The sequence below is a fragment of the Carcharhinus amblyrhynchos genome, chromosome 14 (assembly GCF_965287045.1).
Source record: "Carcharhinus amblyrhynchos chromosome 14, sCarAmb.v2.hapA, whole genome shotgun sequence".
Classification (NCBI taxonomy): Eukaryota; Metazoa; Chordata; class Chondrichthyes; order Carcharhiniformes; family Carcharhinidae; genus Carcharhinus; species Carcharhinus amblyrhynchos.
The window spans coordinates 49,643,416-49,662,972 of NC_137337.1; the positions used below are offsets into that span (position 1 = coordinate 49,643,416).

A 19,557-nucleotide genomic window follows, 5' to 3' on the forward strand; every position below is an offset into this window, starting at 1 on the left:
TTTATGACATTGTGATCTCACCTGCTGAGTGGCCATGTCTACCCACCACATTTTCACCCTGAAGAATTGAGAGTGGGTGTGGATGAGGACCACCATCTCCCAAAGCAAGGTGGAGGTGAGGCAGGGAATGCAAACAGTATTGGGTGTAGAGACACATCCATTCCATTCTGGGTTTGATCAAAGGTCTGCCTCTGGCAAGGAAGATCGCTCAGGAAGTGACTGGAAATGCTGCAATGGATGGCTGAACTTTGACCCGTGAACACATACTATCACTGTTGATCTAATAGATGGTATGCAGGTTGCCTCCATCTCTTCTGAAGCAACAAGCGAACATGGTGGAGGACCGCACGTCAGTTGCTGCACTAAGGGAGCCACTGTGCTTTGTTGAAAGTTTAGATAAACAAGAAAAATGTCTGAAGCAGTTGTTATAAAAATAACAAGTTTATTCAATGGTTTGAATAATATATTGTCATTTATAGTAATAATTACTTAATACACACAAAAAAGTCATCAAGTTGTCACTGAAGCCTGTGGGGACTGCAACCAGTAGAACTTAAAGACATGTTGACTGTATTGGGAAAGATATTGACTTGGTTGTCATACCTGTGAAGATTTGGACTTCGCCCAGTGCCAGTCATGTGCTCCACTCACCATTTACGCAGGAATTCATTAGGTGAACTGCTGCTAGATCAGGATGTCTCTTGCAACATGAAATCCTCAGCATGTCTCTGAGGTGGTTCCTGCTCTTCCCTGTGCCCTCCCCCATCCCCACCCCTCCGACCCCATCCTGGGGAATATGAAGCCTTCCTCACCCTTTTCCTCTTTGAGTGGCACATCCCTTTGATGTATCATTTTGTACAGCACGCAGCTGTCCAGTATACCTTAATAACAGCAAATTACCACAAATGCTGGAAATCCAAAATAAAAGCAGAAAATGCTGGGAATATTCAGCAGTAAAAAGTCTGACAACACCAGGTTTTAGTCCAACCTATTTATTTGATAATATACTCGCAAGCTTTCGGGTTAGCCCCTTTTACTGTGTTTACGCCAGTCCAACGCCGGCATACCCACATCAATATTCAGCAGGCCAGGCAGCATCTCTGGAGAGAAACGCAAGTGAATGTTGGTGATTTCACAGTGATCAAGTGTCCTGTTGTGGACTTGGCTCTTGCTATCTCTACACTGGGACTCTGTGAATCACTAGTGGGGTTAGAAACCATCTCCTCAAGGGGTAGCCTCTGTTGTTCAGAATCCAGTAATGGCCTGGATGCATCTTAAAGCAGTTGACTTGAATATTCCATACAGATTAGCAACAAGACCCTAAAAGAACCTAAGGCAAAGAAGTTGAGCATCTTCAGTGAGAAGGGCAGGGCCTGGTGATGGATGGATCCAGGATCCATGTCTTCATTCAGAAAGGCACAAAGGTCACTGAAAAGTTGAAGTCTCCTCCTGCATTGGCATTTTGCATGTGTTTCCTCCGGCTGCTCCAGTTTCCTCCCACATTCTGAAAGATGTGCTGGTTAGGTGCATTGACCCGACCCGGACTGTGGCGATTAGGGGAATTTCACAGTAACTTCATTGCAGTGTTAATATAAGCCTATTTGTGACTAATAAATCAACTTTTACTTTTTTGTCATCACAAGAAAACTGAGCCTGTTGCAGTAAATGCAGCTTTGGGTATTTTCCTGGTCTTTTGCCGCCGCCTGGCTGCTAGGCCATTGTTCGTGCTGCTTGGGGGTCCTATCTTGTGGCATCATGTCAAATGGCAGTGTGTGGGGTGTGGCTGGGTGGATAGGTGGATGCAGATTCAAGATTTTCCCTAAGACTTTTCCAATCAAGGTAATGTGGAACGACTCCTACTTTCAAAGCTGACAAAACTTTACTGAACTTGTGAAGGGCCTTCTGCTGTGTTCATGACCTTTTCGAGTTGACATGATTTGCACAAGTTCCCAATCCTGACCCAACTCAAAATCTAACAGGTCTGAAACTGCAGGTTGTGCAGTACCACATTGATGACAGTCAGGGTTGGGTCACAACATGTCTCATTTCTCATACTTACAAAATGGTCAGCAGTGGCAATAATTGTTGTGGATAGAGCATGCAGGACCTGCTTGACACTGATTTGTCTTGTGTGGGAAATCTGGCCATATGGCAGAGGTTTTTGGTCATGCTCACCAAGGACCAGAAATTCCTACTTGAGATCATCGGACCTTTAAATGGTCTGTCAAATTTTCCATCCCAATCATGATGGTTCCCGCAGTGTGTGGGACTGGAAATTTACCCCGATGTTATTGGTATAATTCAGGGGTGTGGTGCCAAATTCTGAGGGGCCAGGGTTCTAATAAATTGTATTGGTCCAATATAATTTCTAAATCGATTGTCATGTTGCTTTACTACGTATTAATCATTTGAGTACCTAAACATCAGTAAAACAATGCCTTTTAAGGGCAAGTAAGACCAGGTTAAAGTCCAACCGGTTTATTTGGTAGCCTGAGCGTTCGGAACACTGCTCGTTCATTAGATGAGTGAAGAATTGAGTTCATAAACAGGGCATATATAGACACAAACTCAATTATAAGATAATGATTGGAATGCGAATCTTAACAGATAATCAAGTCTTTACAAGTGCAGATAATGCAAGTGGAAAGAGGGTTAAGTACAGGTTAAAGAGTTGTGAATTGTCTGCAGCCAGGACAGTTAGTGAGATTTGCGAGCCCAGGCAAATCGTGGGGGTTACATGTAGTGTGACATGAACCCAAGATCCCTCATGTATGCGGAACTTGGCTATCAGTTTCTGTTTGGCGATTTTGTGATGTTGTGTGTCTTGAAAGCTACCATGGAGAACGCTTACCCGAAGATCAGAGGCTGAATGCCCTTGATTGCTGAAGTGTTCCCCGACAGGAAAGGAACACTCCTGTCTGGTGATTGTTGAATGGTGTCCATTCATCCGTTGTCCTTGCATCTGCATGGTCTCGTCAATTTACCATACCTCGGGACATCCTTTCCTGCAGCATATCAGGTAGACAACGTTGGCCGACTCGCAAGACTATGTACTGTGAATTCTCACATGAGATGATGGCATCTGTGTCGATGATCCAGCACAACTTGCAGAGGTTGCTGTGGCAGGGTTGTGTGGAGTCGTGGTCACGGTTTTAAAGGGAAAATATTAGTGCCAGTGGGCAATTTATTTTGAACCATGAACTATTTTGAATTATTGGTCTTTAGCATAGCTAGAATTTTATTATGCAATAGTTTAATTATTTAATTCATGTCTATTAAAATGAATTATAGAAAACTTTACTTACTTCTGACTGGGGCATAATATATAGAGGGAAAATTGCTTTTCTTGATATATGTTAATAACCTGGGTGTACAAGGCATAACTTCCAAATATGAAGATGGTGCAAGAGTTGGAAATATTGTGAACTTTGAGGAGGATTGTGATGGACTTCAAGAGGACAAAGACAGGCTGGTGGAATGGACAGGCACGTCCACTCTCTTCTCCCCAATTCCCTTCCTCACTCTGCAATCCACCCACCTCTCCAGCAGCAGTGCAGCAATGAGTGAAATTGACCTGAGAGACCTGCTTCAAAACAAATTGGAACATCAGCATGGGTAACGAGAACTCTTTAAAACACTGAGTCAACGCTACCCTCGCCACCATGTTCCAGTGTTTAGAACCTTCTGTATCCCCTTCTCTTAAGTCCAAGTTGGAGGTGCTGGAGCAGCACTCAGATTACTTTGATAGTGCTACACCCTGGTATTGTTTACTGTAGTGTGTTCTAAAATACCATGATTAGTTTAAATTTTAGCCAAACTGACATTCTGGAATGATTTTGTTCTCAGCAAAAGAAACATTTTCCAGTGAGGAGTATAAACTGTATTTTGCTGGATTATTACAACTATCTGACATGTATACAATCAGACATGCATTGTTGCTATTCTGTACAATGATTGGTTATTTAACACTGTCAAACTTACCAAAGGCATTCGGCATGCTTGGTTTCATTGGTCAGAACATTGAATACAGGAGTTGGAATGTCTTGTTAAAGTTGTACAAGACATTGGTAAGGCCACACTTGGAATACTGTGTGCAATTCCGGTCACCCTATTATAGAAAGAATATTATTAAACTAGAAAGAGTGCAGAAAAGATTTACTAGGATGCTACTGGGACTTGATGAATTGAGTTATAAGGAGAGGCTGGATACACGGGGACTTTTTTCTCTGGAACATAGGAGGCTGAGGGATGATCTTATAGAAATAATGAGGGGCATATATCAGCTAGATAGTCCATATCTTTTCCCAAAGATAGGGGAGTCTAAAACTAGAGGGCATATGTTTAAGGTGGGAGGGAAGAGATACAAAAGTGTCCAGAGGGGCAATTTTTTCACACAGAGGGTGGTGAGTGCCTGGAACAAGCTGCCAGGGGTAGTAGTAGAGATGGGTACAATTTTGCCTTCTAAAAAGCATTTAGATAGTTACATGGGTACAATGGGTATAGAGGGATATGGGCCAAATGCGGGCAATTGGATTAGCTAAGGGTTTTTTTAGAAAAAAGGCAGCATGGACAAGTTAGGCCAAAGGGCCTGTTTCCATGCTGTAAACCTCTGTGACTATGACTCTAAATGGTTTCTGCAGTTTGTTTTATTGCCACATGATGGAGACTGTAGCATTCAAGTCACTCATTGATTGGATTGCTGCTGCACCCAGCAGAGTTCACGCTGCAAGTTGGAGGTTGCTTAAGTTTCAAGAACAATGATTTACTCAAAGTGCAGCCCTGCAGAAATCTTCAATTAATACAGGATGTTGGGTTGATGTAAATCAAACTGCTTCATGAATTGTACCCCAGACCACTGTATAAAACGACAGCAAACAACTTTTATATATCCTTCAACATAATAAAACATTCCAAGATGCTTCACAGGTGCATTATAAAGCAAAACATGACGCTGAACCGCACAAGGTGCTATTAGGCCAGATGGCTGACTGCTTGGTCAACAAGGTAGGTTTTAAAGAAGGAAAGAGAGTTAGAAAGGCAGTGGTGAATTCTAGAATGCCACCAATGATAGAGCAATTAAAATGAGGAATGTTCAAGAGGTCAGAATTAGATCAGCACAGATTCTTCAGAGGGTTGTGGAATTGCAGAGATAGGGAGGGCTGATGCCATGTAGGAATTTGAAATTAAGGATGAGGCTTTAAAATCAATGTGCTGCCCAACCAGGGGCCAGTGTAAGTCAGTGACCGCAGGGTGATGGATGAAAGAAATTTAGTGTGAGGAAGGACATGAACAGCAGAGTTTTAGAGGATAGAATGCTGGAATTTGGCTAGAAATCCATTGAAAATGTTACGGAAGTAGGAATAGGTGGTCACTGAAGGCGTGGAAACATAATCGATAACTGTCTTAGGTTATGAATAGCCTGATACAGCCTCAGCTGTTGATAGGAAGAGGGATGAAATTAGTAACTCCAGAAAGGAGTGACTTTGGGCTTTCCAGTAGTTAATTGGAGGAATTTACAGTTCATCAAACATGAAACAAAGAACAGTATAGCACAGGAACAGGCCCTTCAGCCCACCAAGCCTGTGCTCATCCTCTAAGGGTCCAACATCCTCAGAACGTTGGACCCTTAGAGGATGAGAGGGGGGACTTAGTGGTGGGGGATGAGGAAATGGCTGAGGCCTCGAATAACTTTTTTGCTTTGGTCTTCACAGAGGAGGACGTGAATAGTTTGCCGGGTGTTAGCGATGGAAAAATGGTAGGAGTGGAGGGCCTGAATGACATTATTGTTACTAGAGAAGCAGTGCTAGACAAACTAGAGGGACTGACTGTGGACAAGTCCCCAGGACCAGATGGAATGCATCCAAGGGTTCTGAAAGAAATGGTGGAGGTGATAGTGGATGCCTTGATGGATGCCTTGATGATTATTTTCCAAACCTCGCTGGATTCCGGGGAAGTGCCGGAAGATTGGAAAACGGCTAATGTTACGCCGTGGTTTAAAAAGGGTAGCAGGCAAAAGGCAGGGAATTATAGGCCGGTTAGTTTAACGTCTGTTGTAGGTAAAATGCTTGAATCCGTCATCAAGGAGAAAATAGCGAGGCATCTTGAGGAGAATTGTTTGATAGAGCAGACGCAGCACGGTTTCGTTAAGGGGAAGTCGTGTCTTATGAATTTATTGGAATTCTATGAGGATGTGTCTAGTGCAGTGGATAGAGGAGAACTGGTGGATGTGGTGTTTCTTGATTTTCAGAAGGCGTTTGATAAGGTGCCGCACAAGAGGTTGTTACAGAAGGTTAGGGGGCATGGAGTTGGGGGTAGGGTGTTAGCGTGGATAGGGGATTGGCTGTCAAATAGGAGGCAGACAGTGGGTGTCAATGGGTGCTATTCGGATTGGCAGTTGGTGACTAGTGGAGTGCCCCAGGGATCGGTGCTGGGGCCTCAGCTATTTACCATTTATATAGATGATCTGGAGGAGGGAACCGAGTGTAAGGTGTCAAAATTTGCTGATGACACAAAGATTGGTGGAACGGCAAATTGTGCGGAGGGTGTGGAAAGTCTGCAGAGGGATCTAGATAGGCTGGGCGAATGGGCGAGGAACTGGCAAACGGAATTTAATGTTGGCAAATGTGAGGTTGTCCACTTTGGTAGGAATAATGGTAGAAAGGACTACTACTTACATGGCGAAAGGCTGCAGCATGCTACAGTGCAGAGGGACCTCGGGGTCCTTGTGCATGAGTCGCAAAAACCCAGCCTGCAGGTGCACAGGTGGTCAGGAAGGCGAATGGGGTGCTGGCCTTCATAGCGAGGGGGATTGAATATAAAAGTAGGGAGGTCTTGCTGCAACTGTACAGGGCTCTGGTGAGGCCGCAGCTGGAGTACTGTGTGCAGTTTTGGTCGCCGCACTTACGCAAGGATATTTTGGCCTTGGAGGTAGTGCAGAGGAGGTTTACTAGGCTGATGCCGGAGTTGAGGGGGTTGAACTATGAGGAGAGGCTGAATAAACTAGGCTTGTACACGCTAGAGTTTAGAAGAATGAGGGGACATCTCATTGAGACATATAAGATGATGAATGGGATGGATAGGATAGAGGTGGAGAGGCTCTTCCCACTCAGAAAGGACAGTAGGACTAGAGGGCACAGCCTCAAGATAAGGGGGGAGCAGCTTAGAACGAGTTGAGGAGAAACTTCTTCACTCAAAGGGTGGTGAATCTCTGGAATTCTCTGCCCGTTGAAGTGGTGGAGGCTGCCTCGCTAATATATTTAAGACGCGGGTAGATAGGTTTTTGATAGGCAAGGAGATTAAGGGTTATGGGGAGAAGGCGGGAAAGTGGAACTGAGCCACTTCAGATCAGGCATGATCTTATTGAATGGCAGGGCAGGCTCGAAGGGCTAGATGGCCTACTTCTGCTCCTATTTCTTATGTTCTTAATCATGTTGTCCTGTCTAGACCAACCACTTCTATTCCCTACCTGTTCTTGTGTCTATCTAGATAAGTATTAAATGTCGCTAACATGTCTGCTTCAACCACCTTACTTGGCAGTACATTCCCACAATCCTCTGTGTAAAAATCGTGCGCCGCATATCTCTACTGAACCTTTCCTCCTTTACCTTGAATTTGTGCCCCCTTGTAACTGTCATTTCTGCCCTGGGAAAAAGTTTCCAACTGATCACCTTATCTATGCCTCTCATAACTTTATAAATTTCTATCAGGCCTCCTCTCGGCCTCCATCTTTCTACACGGAACAATCCCAGTTTATTCAATCTCTCCTTGTACTATGCTTCATACTAGGCAACATCCTGGTAAACCTTTTCTGTGGTCCCTCCACAGCCTTCTGGCAGTGTGGTGACCAGAATTGGACCCAAGTTTTGGCCTAACCAACGTTTTATATATAATTTGCCAACTTTTATACTCAATGCCCTATCCAATGAAGGCAAGCATGCCATATGTTTTCTTTTCCACCTTTACCATCAATGCTGCCACTTATAAGGATCTGTGGACCTGAGTTCCCAGATCTCTCTTTATGTCTATGCTCCACATGGTTCTGCCATATATTCTATAGCATCAATCATTCTTGTCACGTCCTCAAAAAGCTCAATCGAATTAGTGAGACATGACTTCCTTCAGTACAAACATGCTGTCTGTCGCAAACAAGGCCAAATGTGTAAAGATCCTATCCCTAAGAATCTTGTCCAACAATTTCACTGTCACTGACGTGAAGTTCACTGGCATGCCCATAGCTAGTCCTGGCTCCGTACCTCCATCAAACTTCAGCCCATTATTTCATCAGCCTCTGAGCTATTTCTTCATGCCATAATCTCTGTTGGTGCAGTCCCTTTGATGAGGCTGTAATTTAAGATTTCAAAAGTTTTGTAATTAAATTAATCAAATTAGTTTAAGGCTTTCATACTGAAGTAGCCATTGAAGTATTAGTGACACTGAATTTGAATATGCATTGTTTCTAAATTAGGAGTACTAATGCTAGATATTATGAAAGGGCATTTGGCATATTAGCATAAATGTAGTTCCAATTTCATGTGGATCAAAGTTGAATTTACCGCTGAAGCTAGAATCTCTTTGGTTTCATTCTCAGGATTAGAATTAATCCTGAGTTATTCAGTATTGGCAATCTGCATTCAGAGTCTTTGATACTCAAACTTTCTGCATCGGTCTGTTTTGCAAGAATAGTATTGAAGCAATGCAAATCTTTTAAAAAGTTTTGTTCTTTGTAGTGCTAATACCTACCTCAAAGCCAAAAAAAAAGGAAATCTTAAGGTTCAAAATTATGTCCAAATATAATAGTTCTTTTTATGGAATTTTGAATTTTGTTAATAAATATTATTTATTTTACATATAATTGGTTATTTCTATGAGATAACAACTATAATATAAACTTCCTCATAATGATTCCGAAATATTTATCTGCAAAAATTACATGAGAACACCCTTATAAAACTAAATTCTGTTTTGTAACAATTTGTTTTTTATTCATTTTTATTAAAGAGGACAATATCTGTTTGAAATGAGAAACTTTGACCTTGCCAGTTTCTGTATCCAATATGCTGCTGAGATCAATGAAGGTAACACTTTCACACAGTGATTGTTTTCTTAAAATGTGTTCAAATATATTTAATTCTATAAAGATTCTAATCATTTATATGCAAAGTAAAATATTTTGCTGAGGAATCAGCTGACAGAAAATGGAATTTGTCAATCATTCAAATTCATGGACAGATCAATATACTTGAAAGTTTATGATATAAAAATCATTTTAAAAGAGATTATTTGCATTTATTGTTTGTACCCTCACATAATTTGCATTACAACTGAACAGACATTTTAGCTGTACAAAACAATTTTGGAAATTGCAACGTCTGGAATCTTCACTACATTTTTAGAGGATATATATGGGCTTAATTTGCTCATTTTGGAACACTGTTGCAAATTCAAGAATTACATTTACATTCTTAAGGAATCAATACCTTATTTGCACTTATTTATTTCCCCACTATTACGCATGCTTACGTGGACTAAGAGGCGAAAGAATCACAAGGAAGGCTTGAATACTTCAATATTGTGAGCTGTTTATTGAAGAATACATTCTTGCTTTTTTTGCTTTCCCTTCGCCCCTAGGTGTCTTGGATGCACCTGTTCCAGCACCTTTCCTCTTAAAGATGGAGGAATGATGACTCTCATCCCCCATAATAAACTTCCATTCAATACAGGCAACTTCAATCTTTGGGACATATACTGTGGTTGGTTTCTACTATTCGACCTCCCTCTCAGGTATAGGTCCATTACTTGGTTCATGATCGAATCACTGCATGTGGCAATCTGCACCTAGTTAGTGTTATCGGAACTTTATTTCTTCAGATTCTAGCTGGGAGCATCTTTATCTCCAGGGAAAGGTAGTCCTGACAGATGTTTCTCTGACTGATGGTTTTGGATCTTGTTTGAGTAGGCTGACAGCATCAGTGCCCAATTGCAATCGAGCTGCCACCATGGAAAGTATCCCAGGTATCCTACGATTGAGATCAGCAGCCTATAGTCTGTTAGAAGCATGAAATGTCCATCATAAAGGAAATTATAAAATTTCTTGACACCAAAGACAATGCCCAAACCTTCTTTTTCCACCTGAGCAGAGTTTTCCTCGGCATTCATCAATGACCTAAAAGTGAATGCTATGGGTTGTTTATCCTGTTTGGCACAATGTGAGACAGGACAGCCTTAGCCCCATTGGGCGAAGCGTCCGTCACATGCCAGCTGCAGTGGTAACTTGAGGTTGAAGTGAACTAGCGCTTGTGATCTCTTCAAAGCCTTTACATCCTAGTAGGCCCTTTGACATTCTTTTGTCACCATCCACGGCTGTTATTTTCCAAACAACCAATGGATCGGCTTCAACACTATTGGCAGATACGGAATGAATTTGCCGTAGTAATTGATAAGTGTCAAAAACAACCTCAATTGGGACACATTATCTGGTCTTTGGGCCTTCATGATGGCCTCCATCTTCTTGGATGCCTTATGTAATCCAACACCAATAATTACATGACCCAGATGTTCAATGGAATCCCTGAAGAATTCACATTTCTCTCTAGACTTGTAAGCTTTACTTCTGCAACCTCTTTTAAGTTATATTCCAAGTTCTTCAAATGTTCCTCCTCTGTCAAACCCATGACCAAGATATTGTCCAGCTAACACTGGACTCCTATCAATCCACCATGGCCTTCTGGAACAGAGCTGGAGCTGACGTAATCTCAAAGGGAAGTGCCTATAGCGGAACAGGCCCCTGTCTGTGATTATTGTTAGCGGTTGTGAATCTTTCACTACTCCGATCTGCAAATAGGCCTGAGATAGGTCTATCTTGGAAAAGTTCTTTCTCCATTAAGAGAGGAAGCAGGTACTGGTCCACACACAGGGCTAGGATTACTGTCACTTTAAAATCCCCACAGATTCTCATTAATCCATCTGATTTTATGATTAGAACAATTGGGGTGACTCATTCACTGGTGATCACTGGTTCCGACACTCCCAGATTCACCAGCCATTCCAATTCAGGCCTAATGGCATTCTAGACGTGCCTTCAATTTTCTTGGACAAGCATTCAGCTTAACTCATAATTTAACCTTGACATCCTTCATCTCTTCAAGGATTCCCTGGAAGGCATTTTTATATTTTTCTAACATGTCTTGTACGTTGTCTTCGAGTCTGTGAGCTTATTGACCGTGCCCCTGTTCAATTCAATTTCCGTAAGCAGGAGCATCTGAATAATGCGGGGTAGTCACCTCCATCACATATAGTGATAATTCTGCACATTGGCCTCTCAAGTGTACCTACACCAGTACATAACCCTGAAAAAGGCTCAGAAAGTAATCCGGGAAATTATAGGCTGGTAAGCTTGATGTCAGTAGTAGGTAAATTATTAGATGGAGTACTAAGAGATAGGATCTACAAATATTTGGATAGACAGCGACTTATTAGGGAGAGTCAATGTGGCTTTGTGTGTGGTAGGTCATGTTTAACCAATCTATTGGAGTTTTTCGAGGAGCTTACCAGGAAAGTGGATGAAGGAAAGGCAGTTAATGTTGTCTGCATGGATTTCAGTAAGGCCTTTGACAAGGTCCCGCATGGGAGGTTAGTTAGGAAGGTTCAGCCGCTAGGTATACATGGAGAGGTAGTAAATTGGATTAGACATTGGCTCAGTGGAAGAAGCCAGCGAGTGGCAGTGGCGGATTGCTTCTCTGAGTAGAGGCCTATGACTAGTGATGTGCCACAGGAATCAGTGCTGTGTCTATTGTTGTTTGTCATCTGTATCAATGATCTGGATGATAATGTGGTAAATTGGATCAGCAAATTTGCTGATAATACAAAGGTTGAAGGTGTTGTGGACAGTGAGGAAGGTTTTCAAAGCTTGCAGAGGGACTTGGACCAGCTGGAAAATTGGGCTGAAAAATGGGGGATGGAGTTTAATGCTGAGGTATGGACTTTGGAAGGACAAACCAAGATAGAACATACAAGATAAATGGTAGGGCACTGAAGAGTGTAGTAGAACAGAGGGATCTGGGAATACAGATACATAATTCCCTAAAAGTAGGTAGATAGGGTTGTAAAGAATGCTTTTGGAACATTGGCCTTTATAAATCAAAGTATTGAGTATAAGAGTTGGAATGTTATGGTGAGGTTGTATAAGACATTGGTGAGGCTAAATTTAGAGTATTGTGTGCAGTTTTGGTCACCTAATTACAGGAAGAATATTAATAAGGTTGAAAGAGTGTAGAGAAGGTTTACAAGGATGTTGCAGGGACTTGAGAAACTGAGTTACAGAGAAAGGTTGAATAGATTAGGACTTTATTCCCTGGAGCGTAGAAGAATGAGGGGAGATTTGATAGGGGTGTATAAAATTATGATGGGTATAGATAGAGTGAATGCAAGCAGGCTTTTTCCACTGAAGCTAGGGGAGAAATAAACAAGGACATGGATTAAGGGTGAAGGGGGAAAGGTTTAGAGGGAATATTGGGGGCGTTCTTCACACAGAGAGTAGTGGGAGTGTGGAATGAACTGCCAGATGAAGTGGTGAATGCGGGCTCACTTTTAACATTTAAGAAAAACTTGGATGGGTTCATGGATGACAGGGTCGTGGAGAGGTATGGCCCAGGTGCAGGTCAGTGGGACTAGCCAGAAAAATGGTATGGCACAGCCAAGAAGGGCCAAAAAGCCTGTTTCTGTGCTGTAGTGTTCTATGGTTCTGTGGTTCTATGAAAGGGACCATTTGCTCAGTATATGTTGGAGTATGTTTATAATGTGACTTTTGCAGATTTTTAACTTCTCCCGGCATAGTGCTTTGGGAATCAAAGACACAGCAGCCTGTGTGTCCACTTCCATTATCATGGTTTACTCTTCCAGTTGAGGGACAATCCAGAGCTGGTTGGCTTCAACTGAGCTCTTGTTGCTCTGGACTGTCTGCTATTTCTGCAGACCCAGTTGATTCCCTATCCTCTCTGGTTGGCAACATGCACTTTTTTTTTCCTGTCTCTGGACTTATTTGCAATTCTAGGCAATGTGACCCACTCACTTACACTTGCAACACTGGGCCTCTTGTGTCCAATAACTCGATTCCTTGTGGCCTGTCTTGCCATATTGGCGGCACTCTACTTGTAGCATCAAAACCTGCAGAGTTTTGCCACTTTGCGTACCTGGGCACTGACACCCAACTGTACTGCTTCTCTGGTGGATAATTTCACATAAATTGCAACCCCTAATGCAGACTTAAACTGTAAATTCCCTTCAGCCATTAATCTCTATTGAATGGCTTCATGCTGGAGATCACAAATTAGCTGGTCCCGTAAAGCATTCTGGTTTAGATTTCTGAACTCATGGTGTTCAGCCAGTCTTTAGAGTTGCAACAAATTGCACAATGGACTCACTCCCCTTCCATTCCACTGGCGTTCCATTCTAGCGAAGCGGACGGAGATTGACTCAAAGAACAGCTCTGAAAAAGAACCAGTGTGGCGACCCTGTGAAGAACAGGTAGGAGTGTTCCAATCACATTACTTCAGTCTGAATGGTCCATTCATGGGGAAGGTAGTGCTTGCTTGGGAGCCAGTCAAAAACATTGCAGGAAGCAGGCATCAAAGGCTGGTCTTATTTGTAGAATCAGAAACACACATCTCATGGACTTGGAGAAAATAAACCTCTTAATACTTCTCACAATTCTTTGTAAGTCTTCCCAGTTTGTCTGGTTGCACCAGACTCCTCAAAACAACGAAGGTCTTGCTCCTTACGGTACTTAAGAAGACTGGTAGTACCAAGTTCTCTGCCATGTAATTTGCCACCAGATAAGCGCTGAAGTGCCTTGTATAAGGTATCCAGCTCTCTGCCTCTTCGTTGAAGGGACACAGAAACTGGCTGCCATTTTGTTTCTCTGAGTAATTTTCCTGCAGTCCACAGCCAAGTCCCCGCAGCCTCTGCTTCTACACAAATCTAGACCTAAAACTTCCTTCTGCCATTGCTGATAACCCCTGCAGCATGGGTCCCCTTGGTGCCTGTTTCTTGCAACATTTTTGACTGGCTCCCATGAATGGACCATTTAGACTGAAGTAATGTGGTCAGAATGCTCGTACCCGCTCTTCATGGGGTCGCCATGCTGTTGTTATTTTTCTAGAACCATTCTTCAAAGTCTCCTTTCCCTTCGCTAGAATGGAATGCCAGTGGAATACACTGCCTCGTCACCAGTTATTATGTATATCCTTGTGGACTAAGGGGCATAATGAACCATAAAGTAGGCTTGAATACTTCAATAATGGGAGCAGTTTATTGAAGGTATGCACTCATTCACAGTCAGGCCCAACAGGGTCCCAACCTGAGTGGAGCTAATAGGGGTCACCTGACCTGTACTCTTAAAGGGGCACCCCAAACCCCAACATATATATATCTATATATATATATATGGCACATCCATCATATTGCCAATATAAATAATAGATTTTGTAACAAAACAAAGACTGTTAATAGTATCAATTGTATAAAGCAATTTAGCAATTGGAGGAATTGGAATTTGGTGCTTATATAAATGGGATATATGGGAGTGAGAATTGTTCAACAACTTTAGTTTGAACATGTTAGTGATTTGTCTACTTTATTCATCCAATCATATTTTGAAATGTTATTAATAATCTAATATTGTTAAACATGTACAGAACATAAATTTGCTATGTATAAAATTAATGAAGGTAATTAAGTCTAGCTCATTGGCAGCGAATCTCACAGACTGAGATGATACATCAGTTTGACTTCCTTCCCACTATTACTGCCCACTGCTATTACTGCCCACTGTCTATAATGAGCATTGCACACAATCCCGATAGTTGGATGAGATTAAAATTCTGTTTTCACTGATAAATTTCCCAGACATGCTGCCTAACGTGCAAAGTATTTCCAACATTTTTCATTCTTATTTCAGATTTTCAGCATCAGCATCAGTATTTTGTGTTTGTACTTCCCCTAAATTGTTCATTATTATTTGGAATTCTCAAAAGGCAAAAGATTGGAATGTTTCTATTATTTAGTAGAAATTAGTATGAGACTTCGTAACTGATTACTTTATTGAGTTTTTCATTGCTTTTCACAATCTATTCTTTTACATTTTATTTGCTGAAACAGCTCCTGACTCATCTCCAACTCAGCAAGCCAAAGTACAATTGTTTCTAAAAAATTATGACAAAGCTATCAGCACCTTAGCTGCCACGGAAAAAACACCAGCACTGTTGAGTTTGCTTGGGAAAAGCCAAATGAAAGCTCGCAAATTTGAGGTAACATATATTTCTGGAATCACTTTTCTGAACATAAGCCAAGTTCTGGGGACTTTTAATATTTGAGAGCATGGTTTTAACTGCAGGTGAATGGATTAGGCTTGATCCAAATGTATTTTTTTTTAGTGTCACAAGTAGGCTTACAGTAACACTTCAATGAGTTACTGTGAAGTTACTAATCGTCACACGTTCGAATACACTGAGGGAGAATTTATCATGGCCAATGCACCTAACCAGTGCATTTGGAAACTGGTGTGTTCATACATGTGTGTATTCTTATAACCATAGCCCTACATCTCTCATACTGTCCACCAAACGCTTCCCTGTCCACTGGACTCTGACCCTTAACCAATACCCCTGCCTCTCCATGACCTGTGGAGTTGATTCCATGTTCACATACCATTTCAAGGGCCTGTTCCTCTGCCCACCTGAGGATTAGTAGGTTTGGGATTCCCTCACCAATTCCTCCTCACTCCAAGTGCTTTCGTTAGTCCCCCCTCTACATGCTGGGACATTGCAGGCTCTCCCCCACCAAAGACGCAGGTACCTGTTAATGTTGCACTCATCTTGATGTGCATGGCAGTTGTGGCCAATCAAGACACATGATTATATGCCATATTGCACTCTGCATTTCATACTCATGTGCTGTCACCCACAAAGATATGTACCCAAGGTTCCACACAGCACTCACCGTGCTGAAGCGCAGAAAGTCATTGAACCTTTTCCGACACTGGAACCTGGTTATGTGTACTACATCATGGCTGCTGACCAGGCCCATTAGCTCAGTCCAGGCCATCTTGGTGATGTGATATGGCCTCCTTGTCATCTCTTAGCAGCAGGAGTCTGTATGGTTGCTTACTGCCTCCGCAGGACCCTAAGGCATTCATCTGAGAAACAGACGACAGACTGACTGGGCATTCCCCTCACACCAGGCATGGGCTCTGGGCAACAATGCAATCTCAAACACAGGAAAAGTAACCAAAAAAATTCAATATCCAAACCAACTGTCTGAGGCTCTGCTCAGAGAGTTCCAGTCTTCAGGGAGTTGCGTTTAAATTCCTTGCCTGCACACTTCCTGTTCCTGGTGCTTGTTCTCTTCCCATCCCCACCAACAGTGCTGAGCCTCTTTCAGTGTGAACTTCATGTTGGCCAGCAGTTAATTGGCCATCCAGCATGAAATTGAATTGTAAAGCTGATTGTGGGCAGGAGTGGATTACACATCTGCTTCCAGTCCTGTCCATCGTACTTGCACCAGGATGAAAATTCAGGCCTCAGTATTTTTTTACCTAGCCTAGCCAGTATGATCCAACTGAATGAGGTTCTAAAGATGGCAATTTGTTTTTGTAACTCTATCCCTAAGTTTAAAGTTTGCATTGTGAAAATATTGGCCAATTGTTGCACAACTGATTCCATTGTGTTTTTGGTACCACTTTTTTCTTCTATGCCCCATCTTTCATTATTCTGCCCTTTCTTCTCCCTTATTCTCTTTCTACACTTCCTTCCTCTTTTCTCTCTGCAATGCAATAAATTGTATAGTTTTGGCATCAAAGCTTTTAATCGAAAAACTTATTTTATATCTCAGATTCTCTGTTTACAATTTAGGATGCACTGATCAGCTTTCAGAAAGCTTTGGATCTGGAACTTGAAGTACCTGAAGTAAAAGTTACAAACAAATTAAAAGAACATGCAGAAATAAATTATAATATGGGTATTTGCTACGCTGAATTGAGTAAACTGAGAGAGGTGAGAATATTGTTCCTTATTGTGCACTAGAAAGCTTTAGATTGGCTGTGCACTAGAAAGCTTTAGATTGGCTAGGAGGGAGTTGAAGAGTGAGTTAAGAAGGGCTAAAAGAGGACATGAGAAGACTTTGGCTGATAGGATTAAGGAGAATCCTAAGGCGTTCTATAGGTATGTCAAGAACAGAAGGTTGGTTAGGGCAAGATTAGGGCCAGTTACAGACAGCAGAGGGAAGTTGTGTGTGGAACCGGAAGAGATTGGAGAGGCATTGAACCAATATTTCTCTTTGGCGTTCACGCAGGGGGACATGAATATAGCTGAGGAGGACACTGGGTTGCAGGGGTGTAAAATAGACAGTATTGCAGTTGATAAGGGGGATGTGTTGGATATTCTTGAGGGTTTGAAAATAGATAAATCCCCTGGTCTGGATGGGATTTACTCTAGGATTCTCTGGGAGGCAAGAGAGGTGATTGCAGAGCCTCTGGCTCTGATCTTCAGGTCGTCGTTGGTCTCTGGTATAGTACCGGAAGATTGGAGGATAGCGAATGTTGTCCCATTGTTTAAGAAGGGGAACAGAGACTTCCCCGGGAGTTATAGACCGGTGAGTCTTACTTCTGTTGTGGGCAAGGTTTTGGAAAAAATTATTAGGGATAGGATTTATAGTTATTTGGAGAGTAATGAATTGATTGGAGATAGTCAGCATGGTTTTGTAGCGGGTAGGTCGTGCCTTACTAACCTTATTGAGTTTTTTGAGAAAGTGACCAAAGAGGTGGATGGGGGTAAGGCAGTTGACGTGGTATATATGGATTTTAGTAAGGTGTTTGATAAGGTTCACCATGGTAGGCTTCTGCAGAAAATGCAGATGTATGGGATTGAGGGTAGTCTAGGAAATTGGATCAGGAATTGGCTAGCAGATAGGAGACAGAGGGTGGTGGTTGATGGTAAATATTTGTCATGGAGTTCGGTTACGAGTGGTGTGCCTCAGGGATCTGTTTTGGGGCCACTGCTGTTTGTAATTTTTATTAATGATCTGGATGAGGGTACAGTTGGGTGGATTAGTAAATTTGCTGATGACACCAAAGTCGGAGGTGTGGTAGATTGTGAGGAAGGGTGTCACAGTTTGCAGGGAGACTTAGACAGGTTGCAGAGCTGGGCCGAGAGGTGGCGGATGGAGTTTAATGCGGAGAAGTGTGAGGTAATTCACTTTGGTAGGAATAACAGATGTGTCGAGTATAGGGCTAATGGGAGGACTTTGAATAGTGTGGATGAACAGAGGGATCTAGGTGTATGTGTACATAGATCCCTGAAAGTTGGGAATCAAGTAGATAAGGTTGTTAAGAAGGCATCTTGGTGTCTTGGCGTTTATTGGTAGGGGGATTGAATTTAGGAGTCGCAGCGTCATGTTGCAACTGTACACAACTCTGGTGCGGCCGCACTTGGAGTACTGTGTGCAGTTCTGGTCCCCACATTACAGGAAGGATGTGGAGGCTTTGGAGAGGGTGCAGAGGAGGTTTACCAGGATGTTGCCTGGTATGGAGGGGAGGTCCTATGAGGAGAGACTGAGGGATTTGGGGTTGTTTTCGCTAGAAAGAAGGCGGCTAAGAGGGGATCTTATTGAAACATATAAGATGATTAGAGGTTTAGATAGGGTGGACAGTGATAGCCTTTTTCCTCGGATGGAGAAAGCTAGCACGAGGGGGCATGGCTTTAAATTAAGGGGGGGTAGTTATAGGACGGATGTCAGGGGTAGGTTCTTTACCCAGAGGGTGATGAGGGATTGGAATGCCCTGCCTGCTGCAGTTGTAAATGTGCCTAGTTTGGGGGCGTTTAAGAGATCCGTGGATAGGTTTATGGACGAAAAGGGATTGGTTTAGATTAGTGGGTCATTGTTTTTTTTAACTGGTCGGCGCAACATCGTGGGCCGAAAGGCCTGTTCTGCGCTGTAGTGTTCTATGTTCTATGTTCTATTTTGATATAAGTGTGTTAATGATTTTCTCATTACTTTTAAGTACTTTTTGATTGGTATTTTTCAGGCAATAGATTCATTCAATAACGTACTGAAATTCAACCCAAAGCTTGCTAAAGCTTATTATCAGCGAGGATTGTGCAGAATGAAACTTTGTGACGTTAATTGTGTCCAGGACTTTCACAAAGCTCTCGAAATCAACCCCCAACTCTTTGAGGTATTGAGATTTAACTATGTACTCATTGTTCTGTGATAATTGCATCCAGGTTTACACAAAATTATTTATTAGTTAATAGATATTCATTGTCACCATTTTTTAAAATCTTATTATAGATTTATACCTATTATTAAGAGGTATTAGTTATTTTGAATTGTAAGAACAATGCTGAGAGATGCAATTGACTTTATGGTGTTTTTAGTTTGAATAAATATGTGTGACCAATAAATTAGAATTTTGTTCAAGTATAAAGTTTAAATTTATTTATTTATTAGTCACAAGTAAGGCTTACGCTGCAATGAAGTTACTGTGAAATTCCCCTTGTCGCCATA

General features: G+C 42.1%; 1 protein-coding gene across 1 annotated transcript in view; it reads left to right on the forward strand.

Moving 5' to 3' along the window:
- ttc6 (tetratricopeptide repeat domain 6) overlaps positions 1-19,557 on the forward strand; it is a 268,411-nt gene that overhangs the window by 155,027 nt on the left and 93,827 nt on the right. The window contains exons 20-23 of the mRNA XM_080201905.1: positions 8,998-9,074; positions 15,154-15,302; positions 16,905-17,045; positions 19,076-19,225. Coding sequence (XP_080058031.1) covers positions 8,998-9,074; positions 15,154-15,302; positions 16,905-17,045; positions 19,076-19,225 — 517 coding nt within the window. The remainder of the gene's footprint in view (positions 1-8,997; positions 9,075-15,153; positions 15,303-16,904; positions 17,046-19,075; positions 19,226-19,557) is intronic.